The 17,185-nt window shown below is 54.6% G+C and overlaps 1 protein-coding gene across 2 annotated transcripts in view; it reads right to left on the bottom strand.

Annotated features, from left to right (window-relative positions):
* Positions 1-1,732: 1,732 nt before the first annotated feature.
* Positions 1,733-17,185, bottom strand: part of LOC132385481 (CXXC-type zinc finger protein 1-like) — a 41,169-nt gene continuing 25,716 nt past the window's right edge. For both annotated transcript variants that reach the window (XM_059957577.1, XM_059957576.1), the window contains exons 7-15: positions 11,523-11,630; positions 10,304-10,488; positions 9,590-9,797; positions 7,763-7,873; positions 7,524-7,573; positions 4,965-5,061; positions 3,057-3,209; positions 2,463-2,647; positions 1,733-2,219 (exon numbers count right to left, since the gene is read on the bottom strand). In XM_059957577.1, the coding sequence (XP_059813560.1) occupies positions 2,501-2,647; positions 3,057-3,209; positions 4,965-5,061; positions 7,524-7,573; positions 7,763-7,873; positions 9,590-9,797; positions 10,304-10,488; positions 11,523-11,630 (1,059 nt within the window). In that variant the 3' untranslated portion in view covers positions 1,733-2,219; positions 2,463-2,500. The remainder of the gene's footprint in view (positions 2,220-2,462; positions 2,648-3,056; positions 3,210-4,964; positions 5,062-7,523; positions 7,574-7,762; positions 7,874-9,589; positions 9,798-10,303; positions 10,489-11,522; positions 11,631-17,185) is intronic.

The raw sequence follows: 17,185 nt of genomic DNA, 5'->3' as shown, positions 1-17,185 counted from the left end.
ATGAGAAGAAATGTCTTCAACTGGAAGGTGATGAATCAATGGAAGTCAATGCCACAGACGGCTGTGGAGGCCAAGTCATTGGATATATTTAAAGCAGAAGTTGCTAGGCTCTTGGTTAGTCAGACTGAAGGCAGGAGGATGGGGCTGAGGGGTAAAGCAGCAATGATGGTGGAGTAGACTCGATGGGCTGAGTGGACTAATTCTGCTCCTGTGTCTATAGTTTTGTAAAAGGAGCAAAAAGTCTGGGTCTACCTGGGAAAGCTGAACTGGGTGCAAAGACAAGATTACCTACAGAGGCTGTCCAATCTCAACTGTTGAGCTAAGAACGTCTTTGGAACTACCAGCGTTTTTGACAGCTTCTCTCCCTGCACACTTTCACAGAATTAATCCCAAGGAGCAGGGCAAGATCCTATCTGCTCTTGGCTTCAAGGGACCTCAAAATGATGCCTGCACAGCCTTGCCCGGATGCTGCCGGAGTCATGCTGCACAAGAACAGGCCCTTCAGCCCAACTCAGCCATGCTGACCGAGGTGCCAGTCTCTGAAGCAGCAGAGGCTGAGGGGAGACCTAAAAGTTAGGGAGACCCAATAGAGGTTTATAAAATTATTAGAGGTATAGCTACAGTAGATGGTCTCTTTCCCCAGAAGTGTCATGTATTTTGAGGGGTAAGTTGAAAGATGTGAAGGGCCAAGACTTTTTGTTAAAATTACAGAGGGTGGTGGGAGTACGGAATGGGTTGCCAGAAGGTAGATAAGATAGTGGTGTTGACGAGCTTTGAGACCATGGGTTCCCAACCTGTTTTTATACCATTAATCAAGGGGTCCATGGATATACATTAGGAACCCCAATTTTCAACTGACACATACCTGCATGGGGAATGATGGGACATGGACCATGTGCAGGCAGAAGAAATGTAGTTTAAATAGGATTTAGTTTGTACGTTATCTCCATGACTGTGTGGGTTTCCTCAGTGGGTTTCAGTGCCCCCCCCCCCCCCCCACACACAGTGCAGACACATCGGTTGGTTGGTTAATCGGTCATTTTAAGTTGTTCCATCATTAGGCTAGGATTAAATTGGGGGATTGCTGGGCGGTACGGCTCAAAGGACCAGAAGGGCTTATTCCATGCTGTATCCACAACAATAAATAAATCTCTTTAATCTCTTACCATCAGGCAGGAGGCACTGTAGCTTTAGTACAATCACTGTTAGGACAGGAAACAGCTTCTGCCACCAGGCCGTAAGACTACTGAACTCAGAGACCAGCCAGGTCTTGTGACGTATGAAGCACTGGTAGTTTCGTACTGTTTACTTTTTAAACTTGCATTATATATGTATCCTATCATTCTGAAGAAGGGTCTCGGCCCAAAATATCTACTGTTTATTCATGCTGCCTGACCTGCTGAGTTCCTCCAGCATTTTGTGTGTGTTCCTTTGGATTTTCAGCATCTGCAGATGATCTCATTTATTATTTATTGGTTTATTTGTGGTAATGTTACTTCACCACAACATGCTGTGTGTGTGTAATGTGTATTGTGTTGTGCACGTTGGTCCGAAAGAAGGTTGTTTTGTGGGGTGGTAACCGTGTGTGCGGCTGAATGACAATAAAATCGAACTTGATTAGGCATCAGTGTTCAGCACAGACAGGGTCTGTTCCATCGCAGCCACAGACGGGAGCACAGATTACATTGCCTGGCCCTGGGCTGGTACAGCAGTGCACAGCTCAACTGGAGGGTTAAGAAAGAGACAGGCACTTGTTTTATTCAGGATACAGGACAGCGAGTGCTGCCAGACGAGAAAAAAAACACACGCAGTTTACAGTCAGGTTCTGTACAGGCCTCAAGCACCTGAGGGAACTGTGGAAACTGTCTGGTCTGGGGGAGGGATGAGGAGAAAGTTTCTTTCAGTCCTAGGCACGTGGGAGGCACGGTTCAGCCTGCTCAGATAACCACGTGGCGATGCAGTGACAGAATGCCTTCAACTCCAGCGCGACATTCCCTCAGTCCCAGCGACCCCCTCCACAGTAAACGGACAATAGTTCTCATCCCTCTGGAAAGACGTCGAAGGAATTTTTAGTGGGTGTGGGTGGGAGAGGTGCTGTGGGGAGCTGGTCCCGGGTTTGACGACGTGGCAGGGCAACGACTCCTCCCCAGTGAGCTCCGCAGCGCTGGGGCGAGGCACGAGGGTCCACATTTCATCCAGGCATCTGGTTACAGCACCTCCTGCAAAGTTGACAGGTTGGGGTCAATCCTAGAAACAAGCAGAGAAGTCTCCCCCGCACCTCCCCCCGTGGATTCCGCGAATCTCCCACCTCCCACTGAACTCTCAGCACAGCGTTCCCTCCTCACCACCACCACCAGTGTGGTATACCCTCCTTGTTGCCACCCCTCCGGCAGCGCAGGATACCTCCTCTCCATCCTTCCAATAGCCTCCCCTCGCTGCTCCACCTCCAGAGAAGCACTCACCCTTCAGATGTGTCGCTGGGTCCTGGCGTCGCAGGTCGTCAGCGCTCCTTGTTGGATCGTAGGTCTGTCGTTACTGGGTCGTGCTGTATGGTCTGGTGCAGCATCAGGGCCAAGAGACCTGCCCGGTATGCCATAGCCATTCGCACATTCCGCTCCTGCTCGAACAGCTCATCCAGCTTGTACCACTGCCACACAGTCAGTGAAAAGAGGCATTCAGAGAGGTGGGTGAGTGAGGGATGCTGTGACAGAGCAGGATCCACTTAGAAATCCCCGATGGCATGGTTGCGGTGAGGGTGATGCCTGGCTTGGGAACAGAGCAGGACTGTCTGTGGGGATACAGTCTGTGATGGTGCTGGGGGAGAGGGGTCATCAAGGGACTATGTGAGGGAGCTGGATTAACATCTGTGGAGATACAGTCAGTGACGCAGGGCGCTGGGGGGAGAGGGGTCGCCGAGGGATGGTGTGAGGTAGCTGGATTACTGTCAGTGCGGATATAGTCAGTGACACACAGTGCTGGGGGAAGAGGTGAATTACCTTCCCCCAGTAAACATTTATCTGGGAGAGAGGGGTGGTTACTGACTTCAGAAGACTCACCACTCGCACACGCTCCAGGTCCACCTCTGCCCGACGCAGTTTCTCCCAGCAATAATGTTTGTTGCATTTGCGTTTGGCCACACGGCAGAATTCACCCGTCAACTCAAAGACGTCCTTCACCAGCGGGCAGCCGCAAACCTCGTCCACCGACACCTGCCGTTTGAGAACGGGGACAGCACAGGTCGGGCACAATGTGCAGCTCCCTACACCGTCCCATCACACACTCCCGGGGTCAGACACAGAGTGAAGCTCCCCCCACACCGTCCCATCGCACAATCCCGGGGTCAGACACAGAGTGAAGCTCCCTCCACACCGTCCCATCACACACTCCCGGGGTCAGACACAGAGTGAAACTCCCTCCACACCGTCCCATCACACACTCCCGGGGTCAGACACAGAGTGCAGCTCCCTCCACACCGTCCCATCACACACTCCCGGGGTCAGACACAGAGTGAAGCTCCCTCCACACCGTCCCATCACACACTCCCGGGGTCAGACACAGAGTGAAGCTCCCTCCACAACATCCCATCACACACTCCCGGGGTCAGACACAGAGTGAAGCTCCCTCCACACCATTCCATCACACACTCCCGTGGTCAGACACAGAGTGAAGCTCCCTCCACAACGTCCCATCACACACTCCCGGGGTCAGACACAGAGTGAAACTCCCTCCCCACCATCCCATCACACACTCCCAGGGTCAGACACAGAGTGAATCTCCCTCCACACCGTCCCATCACACACTCCCAGGGTCAGACACACAGTGAAATTCCCTCTGCACTTTCCCATCACACATAACTGGGGTCAGATACAGAGTGAAGCTCCCTCCACACCATCCCATCACACACTCCCAGGGTCAGACACAGAGTGAAGCTCCCTCCACACTGTCCCATCACACACTCCCGGGGTCAGATACAGAGTGAAACTCCCTCCACACCGTCCCATCACACACTCCCTGGGTCAGACAGAGTGAAGCTCCCTCCACACCGTCCCATCACACACTCCCAGGGTCAGACACAGAGTGAAGCTCCCTCCACACCGTCCCATCACACACTCCCGGGGTCAGACACAGAGTGAAATTCCCTCTGCACTTTCCCATCACACATAACTGGGGTCAGATACAGAGTGAAGCTTCCTCCTCGCCAGGGTTTTGTGGACAGGTCTGTACATATTGCCTAAAGATGGCGGGAGATCACTAGGTCGATCCCGGAAGGGAGGATCTTTCTCTGAGGATTGATTTAAGCAGAAAGGACTGTGCTCTCTGGAGCTTCATACACAGAAAGGAGATCCACTTAGAAATCCCCGATGGCATGGTTGCAGTGAGGGTGATGCCTGGCTGGAAAAGGATTGGCTGTTCGGGACAGAGTTGGGGGAGAAAGCCCTTCAACTGGAGGGGTGGAGAATCCTCTAGAATTCCCCCACTCAAGGGGTTCCTGCAAAAATTCCATCCCCCAGGGTAGGTTTCCTGCAGAAATTCTGTCCCCGTGAGGAGCCTGCAAAAGACATACTGTGTAGGTCATTGGTCAGTGTAAATTGTCCTGTGATTATGTTGCGTTAATCGGGGTTGCAGGGGTCCACATTATATTGCTAGACAAATAAATAAATTTCCTCCCGTGCTGGGAAAACTGCAAAAAAGTCTCTCACCCTTGGGGAGGGGGTGCCTGTGGAAACTCCCTCCCCCAGAGGGGTATCTGCAGAAATTCAGTCGCTGAAGATGTTCACACCAGAGACTGTCAGCAATATGGGGATTGAGGGATCAAGGGAGGAAACAGGTTAGCCTCACTGAGCAGTGAGAGAGAGCTGGGGTCGTGAGGTAGGAGTGAATGGTTTCCTCCCCAGTGTTGCGCAGAGAGTTCTCCAGATGCCACCCATTCACCCTCCTCTCCCACCACCCTGCACCCACCTTACCTTGGGGTCCCGGGAGTGCTCGGGACACAGGACCTGCAGCCTTTTGCAGTAAGTCTTGCTCTGGGTGTTGTAGACGTCGCAGAACAACCGAGTGGCCCTGGGAGTGAGGGGAGAGGGAGGGGAGGTGAGGGTCAGCATCGCTTCAAATCCATCCACTCACCCACCCTGAGTTACAGTCGCAGTCAGAGAAACAGGTCCTTCAGCCCATCTGATCCAAGGTGCCCATCTAAAATAGTGCCATTTGCCCACGTTTAGCCGAATCCCTTTCCTATCTGTGTACCTGTTGGGAGTCTCTTTTAAAAGTTGTTCATATACCTGCCTCTCTCTTGCAGCCTCTGGGTGAAAACGTTGTCTCTCCCCATTAAATCTCTCCCCTCTCACCTTAAACGTGTGCCCTCTAGCTTTAGACTCCCCTACTGTGACCATCCACCTTATCTACATCCCTCGTGATTGCATAAGCCTCTTTAAGGTCACCCGTGCACTCTGCAGAAAGAAGAATCAACCTTGAAGTTAGACTCAGAATTGTGTTTGTTTAAGATAATTTCCAGCACACGAGTGTAAAGTGGAACAAAATGTCCTGATGCAGTGCAAAATAAGAAGTTTACAGGCTGTGTAAAGATTTCTTGCTGGGAGCAATGGTTGGTCAAGATTGGGGGAATTTAGTGGACAACAAGGAAGACTATCAGGGCCTGCAGCGTGATCTGGCCCACCAGCGCCTTTACTTCCTGAGAAAGCTGAAGAAATTTGGCCTGTCCCCTAAAACCCTCACTAATTTTTATAAGTGCACCGTAGAAAGCATTCTTCTAGGGTGCATTACAAATTGGTATGGAAGGTGTCCTCTCCAAGACTGGAAGAAGCTGCAGAAGATCGTGAACACAGCCCAGCACATCATGCAAACCAATCTTTCATCCTTGGACTCACTTTACACCACACGCTGTTTGAGCAGTGCTGCCAGGATAATCAAGGACAAGACCCACCGAGCCAACACACTTTTTGTCCCTCTTCCATCCGGGAGAAGGTTCAGGAGCATGAAGATTCGTACGGCCAGATTTGGGAACAGCTTCTTTACAACTGTGATAAGACTGCTGAACAGATCCTGACCCGGATCTGGGCCGTACCTTCCAAATATCCGGACCTGACTTGCACTACCTTAGTTTCCCTTTTCTATTTTCTAATTATGATTTATAATTAAAATTTTTATTATATTTATTTCAATTTGTACTTCAGGGAGCGCGAAGCACAGAAACAAATATCACTGTGATGATTGTACACTCTGGTATCAATTGTTTGGTGACAAAGTATTTGTATTTGGATCAGCTGGAAGAATGGGCTGAAATATGGCAAACAGAATTTAATGCAGACAAATGTGGGATGTTGCTGTTTGGTAGGACGAACTAGGGTAGGTAGTTCCCTACCTACAGTGAACGGTAGGGCACTGAGGAGTGCTGCAGATCAAAGGGATCTGGGAATACAGATACGTAATTCATTGAAAATGGCATCGTGGGTAGGTAGGGTTGTAAAGAAAGCTTTTGGCACATTGGCCTTCATAAATAAATGTATTGAATACAGGAGATGGGATGATATGTTGAAGTTGTAAAAGATGTTGCTGAGGCCTAATTTGGAATATCGTGTGCAGTTTTTGTCAACTACCTACAGGAAAGATGTAATTAAGGTTGAAAGAGTACAGAGGAAATTTACAAGGACGTTGCCGGGTCTGGAGGGCCTGAGCTACAAGGAAAGATTATTCCTTGGAACGTTGAAAATTGAGGAGAGATTTGATAGAGGTATACAAAATTATGAGGGTATAAATGGGGTAAATGCAGGCTTTTTCCACTGGGTTGGGTGAAACTACCGCTAAAGGTCATGGGTTAAAGGTGAAAGCTGAATAGCTTAAGGGGAACATGAAGGGAAACTTCACTTAGAGGGTGGTGAGTGGGTGGAATGAGCTGGCAGCACAAATGGTGCATGTGAGCTTGATTTCAACGTTTAAGAGAAGTTTGGATAGGTACATGGATGGTAGGGGTATGGAGGGCTATGGTCTGGCTGCAGGTTGCTGGGAGTGCGCAGTTTAAATGGCTCAGCAGTGACTAGGTGGGCCGAAGGGCCTGTTTGTGTGCTGTATCTATCTATGATTCTATGGTCCATGTATCTGTAAAAAGAAATTAGAGGGATCGTTGTTACCCGCCTCAACCACTTCCTCTGGCAGCTTGTTTCATATACGGACGACACTTTGGGTGAAAACCTTGCCCCTCATCTCCCTATTGAATCTCTCCCCTCTCACCTTAAACCTGTGCGCTCTAATTCTTGATTCCCCAACCCTGGGGGAAAAAGACTGTGTGAACTCACCCTCCCTACACCACGTGTGATTTTGTACATCTCGACAAGTTCACTACTCAGTCTTCTTCAATCCAAGGAAAAAATGTCCAACTTCCCTCCCCCTAACTTACTCCATTATCCCCTCAAAAATAGATCTACAAATTAGTTACCCCCTCAAGGACAGACCTGCAGTATGGCTAATTACCCCCATGGGCGCCAGGGTACTTTTCTGCCATTACTCACCCCTCGATACGGGTTGGGTACATGGATCCAAATGAGGTCTGGCTCTCATACTGGAAGAGAAAGAGAGAGGGGGATGAGGAGACTAATTGAGGTGTGGGGGTCAAATGAGGAGGGGGAGGCGTCTGATTCTACCCCCACCCCACCCCCAGTGGTCGTTGACAGATCAAGCAGCATTTAGCACAGGGTGGGAGAGGGAGGGGGAACAGTGTGAGGTAGGGCACTACCCCCTGACCCAATACCTTAGCATAGCAGCGTTCCATGTGCTTCATGGCTGTCTTGGGGTTGATAGGGTGACCACAGGACACACAGAAGATCTGGAAGTCAGCCTCCTCGCTGTCACCCTCGTTTACCTGTCGCAGAAGCAGACAACAGTGACAGGCGATTGCATGCATGGGAGGGTATGTCTCATACCAAAGCAGTCCCATTACCCCCTCCCCTCCCACTGACCCCACTCCCAATGGGACCCTAACCCTTCCCATTCACTCCCACCATCCCCACTCCCAATGAAACCCCCTCCCCTCCCACCGTCCCACTCCCAATGGAACCCCATCCCCTCCCACCACCCCACTCCCAATGGGACACCAACCCTTCCCATTCACTCCCACCGTCCCACTCCTAATGGGACCCCATCCCCTCCCACCACCCCACTCCCAATGGGATCCCAACCCTTCCCATTCACTCCCACTGGGACCCCATCCACTCCCACCGTCCCACTTCCAATGGGACCCCCTCCCCTCCCGCCATCCCACTCCCAATGGGACCCCAACCCTTCCCATTCACTCCCACCGTCCCCACTCCCAATGGGATGCCAACCCTTCCTATTCACTCCCACCGTCCCACTCCCAATGGGACCCCCTCCCCACCCACCATCCCACTCCCAATGGGACCCTAACCTTTCCCATTCACTCGCACCGTCCCCACTCCCAATGAAACCCCCTCCCCTCCCACCGACCCACTCCCAATGGGACCCCATCCCCTCCCACCGTCCTCACTCCCAATGGGACCCCAACCCTTCCCATTCACTCCCACCGTCCCCACTCCCAATGGGACCCCATCCCCGCCCACCGACCCACTCGCAATGGGACCCCTTCCCCTCCCACCATCCCCACTCCCAACGGGACCCCAACCCTTCCCATTCACTCCCACCGTCCCCACTCCCAATGGGACCCCAACCCTTCCCATTCACTCCCACCGTCCCCACTCCCAATGGGACCCCAACCCTTCCCATTCACTCCCACCATCCCCACTCCCAATGGGACCCCCTCCCGTTCCACCGTCCCCACTCCCGATAGGACCCCATCCCCTCCCACCATCCCCACTCCCGATGGGACCCCATCCCCTCCCACAGTCCCCACTCCCAATGGGACCCCAACCCTTCCCACTCCCAATGGGACCCCAACCCATCCCACTATCCCACTCCCAATGAGACCCCAACCCTTCCCATTCACTCCAACCGTCCCCACTCCCAATGAGACCCCAACTCTTCCCATTCACTCCCACCGTCCCCTCTCCCAATGGGACCCCATCCCCTCCCACCGTCCCCACTCCCAATGGGACCACAACCCTTCCCATTCACTCCCACCGTCCCCACTCCCAATGGGACTCCCTCCCCTCCCACCGTCCCCACTCCCAATGGGACCCCAACCCTTCCCATTCACTCCCACCGTCCCCACACCCAATGGTACCCCCTCCCCTCCCACCGTACCACTCCCAATGGGGCCCCATCCCCTCTCACCGTCCCCACTCCCAATGGGACCCCAACCCTTTCCACTCCAATGGGACCCCCTCCCATCACACTGTCCCCACTCCGAATGGGACCCCAACCCTTCCCATTCACTCCCACTGTCCCCACTCCCAATGGGACCCCATCCCCTCCCACAGTCCCCACTCCCAATGGGACCCCCTCCCCTCCCACTGTCACACTCCCAATGGGTTCCTGCCCCTTTCCAATCACTCCCACCATTCTCACTCCCAATGGGTTCCCACCCCTTCTCATTCACTCCTTCTGGGACCACACCCTCCCTGTCCACTCCCAGCGGGACCCATCTCCAGTGGACCGTGCCCACCTCCTCGTCCTCCTTGATGGACTGCTGCTTGGCCTTGGCGATGATGTTCTCCAGCTCGTGAAAGCGCCGCTCCATCTCCTGCAGGCGGCCGCGCGCCTGGTGCTGCTCGCGCCGGATCTTCTCCAGCAGCTTCTTGCCGTGCTCCTCGGCGATGCAGGGGCTCTGCTGCCATTGCTGGATGCGCTGCGGCAGGATCTCGTATATCCGGCTACGTGGAAAACCTCATGTCACTTAGATCCATACCGAGCCGGCACAGTCCACTCCAGGGTCTGGGGGAGGCAACAGGAAAGGGGGCCGGGTGGTGGGGGGGTGTCGACACGGGGAATCGGGAGAGGGAGGAAGGGATTCGGGAGCTCAGAGGATGGAAGATCAGCAGATTAGCGAGCAGGAACGGCAGGGGAGCAGCGGGGAGGAGGGTATTTGGGAGCTGGGGAGAAGAGGGGACGCAGGAACTGAGGGGGAGGGGCAGGGGAGAGTAGGGGATGTGGGAGCCGAGGAGGTGGTTGGACAGCGAAGGGATGCGGGTGCAGAGGGGTGGGCGGAGGGCAAGGGGGTGCAGGAGCCAAGGGGTTAAGGAGACAAGAGGATTCAGGAGTGCAGTGAGGGTTCGGAGACAAGTGGCTTTGGATAAGCGGAGCAGATAAGATGAGAGGATTTCGGTAAAGCTGGTAGGTGGAAGATGAGAAGATTCGGGAAGGAGGGTGAAGCACTTACTTGGCAGCCAGCTTGACCCCACAGCTATCAGAGCAGTACTTGGAGCCCTGTTGGGCGGCCTGTACACAACTGGGGCCCAGGCACTGCCTCAGGTTGCTGGGCTCGCGGCTGTCAACCTTGTCGGAGTGCCGGTGTTTCTGTTTGTGTTTCTGTTTCTGACGGTGTCTCCGGTATTTCTCTTCCTTCTGCCAAGGGGAGAGAAAGAATGTGATGAGGAAGAGCAGAGTGCCAGCCCAGAGTCAGTGAGATCTCGGGGGGGGGTACACCAATCCCTTGATCCCTTGTTGCTTGTCCCACCACCCACCAGCCGTCCTCTACCCCGTCCCACCTGCCGTCCTCTACCCCGTCCCACCTGCCGTCCTCTACCCCGTCCCACCAGCCGTCCTCTACCCCGTCCCACCAGCCGTCCTCTACCCCGTCCCACCAGCCGTCCTCTACCCCGTCCCACCTGCCGTCCTCTACCCCGTCCCACCAGCCGTCCTCTACCCCGTCCCACCAGCCGTCCTCTACCCCGTCCCACCAGCCGTCCTCTACCCCGTCCCACCAGCCGTCCTCTACCCCGTCCCACCAGCCGTCCTCTACCCCGTCCCACCAGCCATCCTCTACCCCGTCCCACCTGCCGTCCTCTACCCCATCCCACCTGCCGTCCACACTCCTTTTCTGTTCCCACAGCTCCAGCAGTCCACCCCCCTCCCTCTTTATCCCACGAGAGGGTGCGGGGCAGGAGGACGACTGGGCGCCAAGGGCAAGTGCGAGACAAGAGAGAAAGGAGAGGGAGAGCGAGAAGGAGACAGGGAAATGAAGTGAAGGGGAGTTGAAGGATCAAACAGGGAGCAGGATGCCTGAGAGAAGTCCGACAGAACGTGGGAGTGCGACACAGAGGGAGAGTTACAGTCAGAGTGACAGACACCTTTAAATTGAGGAGGGAGAGATACCTGTAAAGGGAGTGGGTATTGGTGAGGCTGTGGTGTGGAGAGAGGTGACGGAGGTAATGGAGTCAGTAGATGTCTGACAGAAGAGCCCAACCACTCCCCTCCCACCACAACCCTGTGGTCCCGACGCCAGGCACTCGAGTCCCTGCCAGCGAATCCAGCAATGACCCCATGGGGCTGGGCATGCTGGGGATGCAGAGTGTGCCACGGGGCGCGGTGCGACCCTGCCACTTACCCACCACCCCTGAATCCCACCCCGTGTGGACCACAGGGCCACCCCTCCTTACCTTTTTCTCGGACTTTTTATCTCTCCGCTGCACGTGCTTCACCTTCACCGCGCGCTTGCGCAATGGTGGATCGATGAACAGGGGGTCCTCGGGTTCGCTAAACCACGACTACAGAGGGAGGAGAGAAGAGGGACGTCAGTTATGGCATCTCTCCCTCCCTCCAAGCTCCCTCTCCCTACTGACTGATGTGCAGTGGGGGGACGGGGGGAAACAGGAGCAAATATTTTGTTGACAAGCAGTTTGCAGTACCACCCTCGATTCTTTAGACACCACATATAATAAAAAGACGCATTGTAGTGGTGTGCTACACGCAGCACTAAAATAACGACATGGAGTCGGTAAACTGCAATTAAAGATGATTTTATTCGAACTTCACAGCCTTACTTTAAAGCCTCCCTCATCCCGCCCTCCCCAGGCGCGGATGCTGTAAGGGACACATACTCACAAACCCCCGCAGGCTTTTTCCCTTTGTTGGTGAAGCAGACCTGGCGCCCCTTTGGGAGAGGCCTTTGTGCCAGCGTGCTGGCTATCTGTGAGCTGGTTCGAGTGCGCTAGGAAGTGGGTCACCACATAACCCTCCCCCCCCCCAGAACCAGCGATTCCACAGTCCAATGTCCACAGTCTGGGCCGGACCCGGTTTGGGAGGTCGGCCTCTGCGCCGCGGTGCCGGAAACTCGACCGATTGCGCCAGGCCCACATGGGCCGGTTTGAGTCGGTCCACCGTGAAAACTTCCTCTCTCCCCCCAACATCCAGCAAGAACGTGGACCCGTTGTTCCGGAGCACCGTAAACGGCCCCTTGTAGGGCCGCAGCAGCGGTGGCCGATGCCCGCCCCTTCATACAAACACAAACTTACAGTTCTGCAGGTCTTTGTGTACGCAGGTCGGGTTCTGCCCATGCTGTGAAGTGGGTATGGGGGCCAGGTCACCGAGCCTCTCGCGTAGTCTGCCCAGGACTGCTGCGGGTTCTTCCTCTTGCCCCCTTGGGGCTGGTATGAACTCCCCAGGGACGACCAGGGGCGCGCCGTATACCAACTCAGCCGACGAGGCGTGCAGATTGTCTTTGGGTGCCGTGCGGATGCTGTTACGTACTCGTGACACATGACAGTGGTGCCCTTGTCATGTGACTGGGGTTGAAGCTATACTGGACTTGAGGTGATGGTCTTGTGATGGTGGAGTGACGTCATTTTCCCACCAGTAGAGGTCATGTGACAGGTTTTTTTTTACAGGTTATAAAAGGTAGACCCCACCTTGTGAGGAGGGGCAGTTTGTGGCTGGATTTGCCAAGTTGACTTCATGCCACTGCATGTTTTAAGTGATGACGCAGTTTAGTTGAAGGATGAAGTTTTTATCTAATGCCTAAAGTTTAAAAGGTCATTGCCAGCAGGTTCTTTATGATTCTGCTAGTTCAAGAAATTAGTGGAGAGTGAAGATTGACGTTCGGGAGTTAAAGATCGAGGAGAATCGTTTTCTACGGTGAAACGGATTTCGACTTTTGTTTGATCCTTATACGGAAGGATTTCGTTGACTATCTTCGTGTTAATCCCTGGGTTTAACCAGAAAGGATTGAAGGTAGTGATTGAAGGTAGGGATTGAAGGTAGCTTAAAGGTCAGTGCCTTTAAGCCGTTTCGTTTCGTAAATTCTTCGTGGGAAGTTCGACGTTGGGGATCGAAGCCAAGCGACGTGAAAGAGAATTTAAATCGTCTTATAAAGTCTCTTCTTTTTTTAAAAGGACTGTGAGCATATCGAACTTTTGGCAATACCACTTTAAAGAACTGTTTCTGCAATATCGCTTTAAGAACTGTTTGAGCTGCCGCACCGCAGTTGGTTTCCGGTTACGTTAGTGTTTGTTTACTTTTGGGAGGTTTGTTTTCTGTGTTTAATAAATGTGTTGTTTGTTATATAAAACCCTTGCCGAACTCATATATTTATTGTTGCCTGAATACGTAACAATGCTGAGTAGGTCCCAGGGAAGCTCGTCTGCCCAGTTAGCTCCTCGCAGGCGGGCCATGAGAGCCGACTTCAGGTGACGGTGGAAACGCTCCATTAGTCTGTTCGACTGTGGGTGGTAGGCAGTGGTGTGGTGCAGCTGAGTCCCCAAAAAGCTGGCCATAGCTGACCACAGGCTGGAGGTGAACTGGGCGCCTCTGTCGGAGGTAATGTGGGCTGGTACACCAAAGTAGGACACCCAGGTGGCGATCAGTGCCCGGGCGCAAGATTCGGAGGTGGTGTCGGTGAGCAGGATCGCCTCTGGCCATCTTGTGAACTGGTCCACGATAGTCAGGAGGTGCCGCGCTCCGTGCAACACTGGCAGAGGGCCCACGATATCCACATGAATGTGATCAAAACGCCGGTGGGTGGGGTGGAACTGCTGCGGCAGAGCTTTGGTGTGCCACTGCACCTTGGCCTTCTGGCAGTGCATGCAAGTTCTGGCCTAGTCACTGACCTGCTTGCGGAGTCCGTGCCAAACAAACCTGCTGGAGGCCATCCGGATGGTTGTCCAGATGGAGGGGTGCGCCAAGTTATGAATGGAGTCGAAAACACGTCGCCGCCAAGGTGCCGGGACGGGGCTGGCCAGTGGCGACGTCACAGAGTAGGGTCCTCTCACCTGGGCCTACGGGGAGGTCTTGGAGCTGCAAACCGGAGACTGCGGTTCTGTAACTCGGGATCTCCTCGTCTGCCTGCTGCGCCTCTGCCAGCGCCTCAAAGTCTACCCTTGGGAAAGGGCATGAATGTTAGGGCGAGAGAGCGCATCCGCCACGACATTGTCCTTACCCAAGACATCCGTCGTGTATTCAGAGATGTAGGACAGATAGCACTGCTGGCGGAACGACCAGGGATCGGACACCTTCGTGAACGTAAAGGTAAGCGGTTTGTGGTCCGTGAACGCGGTGAAGGGCCGACCTTCTAAGAAGTACCTGAAATGCCGGATTGCCAGGTATAGCGCCAACAGTTCCCAGTCGAAAGCACTGTATTTGAGCTCGGGTGGCCGCAGGTGTTTGCTGAAAAACGCCAGGGGTTGCCAGCGACCCGCGATGAGCTGCTCCTGTACCCCACCGACTGCCATGTTAGATGTGTTCAATGTGAGGGCGGTCGGGACGTCCATTCTGGGGTGCTCTAGCATCGCGGCGTACGCCAAGGCTTCCTTCGTTTGAATGAAAGCAGTGGCGGACTCCTCGTCCCAGGTAATGTCCTTGCCCGGACCCGACAGCAGGGCGAACAGGGGGCGCATGATCCGGGCAGCTGAAGGGAGGAAGCGGTGGTAGAAATTGACCATACCTACAAATTCCTGAAGCCCTTTGATTGTGGTGGGTCGGGGGAAATGGCGGACCGCATCTACCTTAGCGGGCAGAGGGGATGCCCCGTCTTTAGTAATCCTGTGGCCCAGGAAGTCAATGGTATCGAGTCCGAACTGGCATTTGGCCGGGTTGATTGTTAGACCGTACTCACTCAGTTGGGTGTAGAGTTGACGGAGGTGGGACAGATGCTCCTGACGACTGCTGCCGGCTATGAGGATGTCGTCCAAATAGATGAATGCAAAGTCCAGGTCCCGTCCCACCACGTCCATTAACCGCTGGACGTCTGTGCGGCATTCTTCAGGCCGAACGGCATGCGGAGGAACTTGAAAAGGCCAAACGGGGTGATGAGAGCCGTTTTGGGGACGTCGTCAGGATGCATCGGGATTTGATGGTACCCTCGGACGAGGTCTACCTTGGAGAAGATCCGTGCGCCGTGCAGGTTTGCTGCAAAGTCCTGAATGTGCGGCACAGGGTAGCGGTCCGGTGTTGTAGCCTCGTTCAGCCTGCGGTAGTCGCTGCACGGTCTCCAGCCCCCTGTCGCTTTGGGCACCATGTGCGGGGGGGAGGCCCATGGGCTGTCGGACCGCCGGATGATCCCCAATTCCTCCATCCTCTTGAACTCCTCCTTCGCCAGTCGGAGCTTGTCCGGGGGAAGCCGCCAAGCGCGGGCGTGGAGGGGTGGTCCCTGGGTCGGGATGTGGTGCTGTACGCCGTGTCGGGGCATGGCTGCCGTGAAATGCGGTACCAGAACCAATGGGAAATCCACCAGGACCCTGATGAAGTCGTTGTCGGACAGCGTGATGGAGTCGAGGTAAGGGGCTGGCAACTGGGCTGCACCCAGGGAGAACGTCTGAAAGGTCTCGGCGTGTACCAGTCTTTTCCTGGGCAGGTCAACCAGTAGGCTGTGAGCCCGCAAAAAATCCGCACCCAAAAGCGGTTGGGCTACGGCGGCCAGTGTGAATTCTCACGTGAACTGGCTGGAGCCGAACTGTAGCCGCACCTGACGGGTGCCATAGGTCCTTACTGTGCTGCCGCTCACGGCCTTCGGGGGGGACCCAGTACCCTGCTGCGGGTGTCGTAATTCATCTGAGGTAAGATGCTGATCTCGGCACTGGTATCGACCAAAAAACGGCGTCCCAACCGCTTGTCCCACACATACAGGAGGCTATCCCGATGGCCAGCCGCCGTAGCCATTAGCGGCGGCTGGCCCTGGCGTTTCCCGGGAACTGGCAGGGCGGGCGACAATGGCGGGCTTCTGCGTCCCACCGCTGGTGGTAGAAACAACATTGTGTGTTGGGCTCCCCACCCCTGCCTCTGGGGTTAGCGGGCTCTGCGGCCAGGCCTGGACTGGTTTGCTGCTGGGAGCGTGGCCTGGTGATCTGTGCGATGGACGCCCCACTCACCTTCTTGGCATCCCACAGCAAGTCCGCCTGGGCTGCCACCTTCCGGGGGTCGCTGAAATCTGCGTCGGACAGCAGCAGGCGTATGTCCTCGGGCAGCTGCGCCAGGAATGCCTGCTCAAACATGAGGCAGGGTGTGTGTCCGTCGGTCAGAGACAACATCTCATTCATTAAAGCCGATGGAGGTCTGTTCCCCAAGTCATCCAGGTGCAGTAAACGGGCAGCCCGCTCGCGCTGTGAGAGTCCAAAATTCCTTAGGTGCAGGGCTTTGAATTCCGTGTACTTGCCATCCGCTGGGGGAGACTGTACGAACTCCGCAACCTGGGCCGCTGTGTCCCGGTCGAGGGAGCACACCGCGTAGTAGTAACGTGTGTCCTCTGAGGTTATCTGCCGAACGTGGAATTGGGCTTCTGCTTGCTGGAACCACAGGTGAGGTCGCAGCGCCCAGAAACTTGGCAGTCTCAACGAAACAGCATGAACAGATGCGGTGTCGGTCATCTCCGGTCCAAAAATCGTTTGGACCGTCGGGGTCACCAATTGTAGCGTTGTGCTACACGGAGCGCTAAAATAACGACACGGAGTCGGTAAACTGCAATTAAAGATGATTTTATTCGAACTTCACAGCCTTGCTTTTAAAGCCTCCCTCATCCCGCCCTCCCCGGGCGCGGATGCTGTAAGGGACACGTACTCACAAACCCCCGCAGGCTTTTTCCCTTTGCTGGTGAAGCAGACCTGGCGCCCCTTTGGGACTGGCCTTTGTGCCGGCGCGCTGGCTATCTGTGAGCTGGTTCGAGTGCGCTAGGAAGTGGGTCACCACAGCATCTCGATTTTCTTTACTATCAATTGAAGCAGCGAGTGATTTTGTTTTTGCAACCTGAGAACAGAGAGGTGCTTCCAAGGGAAATGTCTCACGTTGACTTGGCGTCAACCAGACAGATGTGAGAATGAGAACACGTGTTGTTGTA

This window comes from Hypanus sabinus, assembly GCF_030144855.1.
Source record: "Hypanus sabinus isolate sHypSab1 chromosome 24 unlocalized genomic scaffold, sHypSab1.hap1 SUPER_24_unloc_20, whole genome shotgun sequence".
NCBI lineage: Eukaryota > Metazoa > Chordata > Chondrichthyes > Myliobatiformes > Dasyatidae > Hypanus > Hypanus sabinus.
The sequence above is the reverse complement of the archived record's forward strand: the minus strand, read 5'-3'. Positions and strand labels throughout refer to the sequence as shown.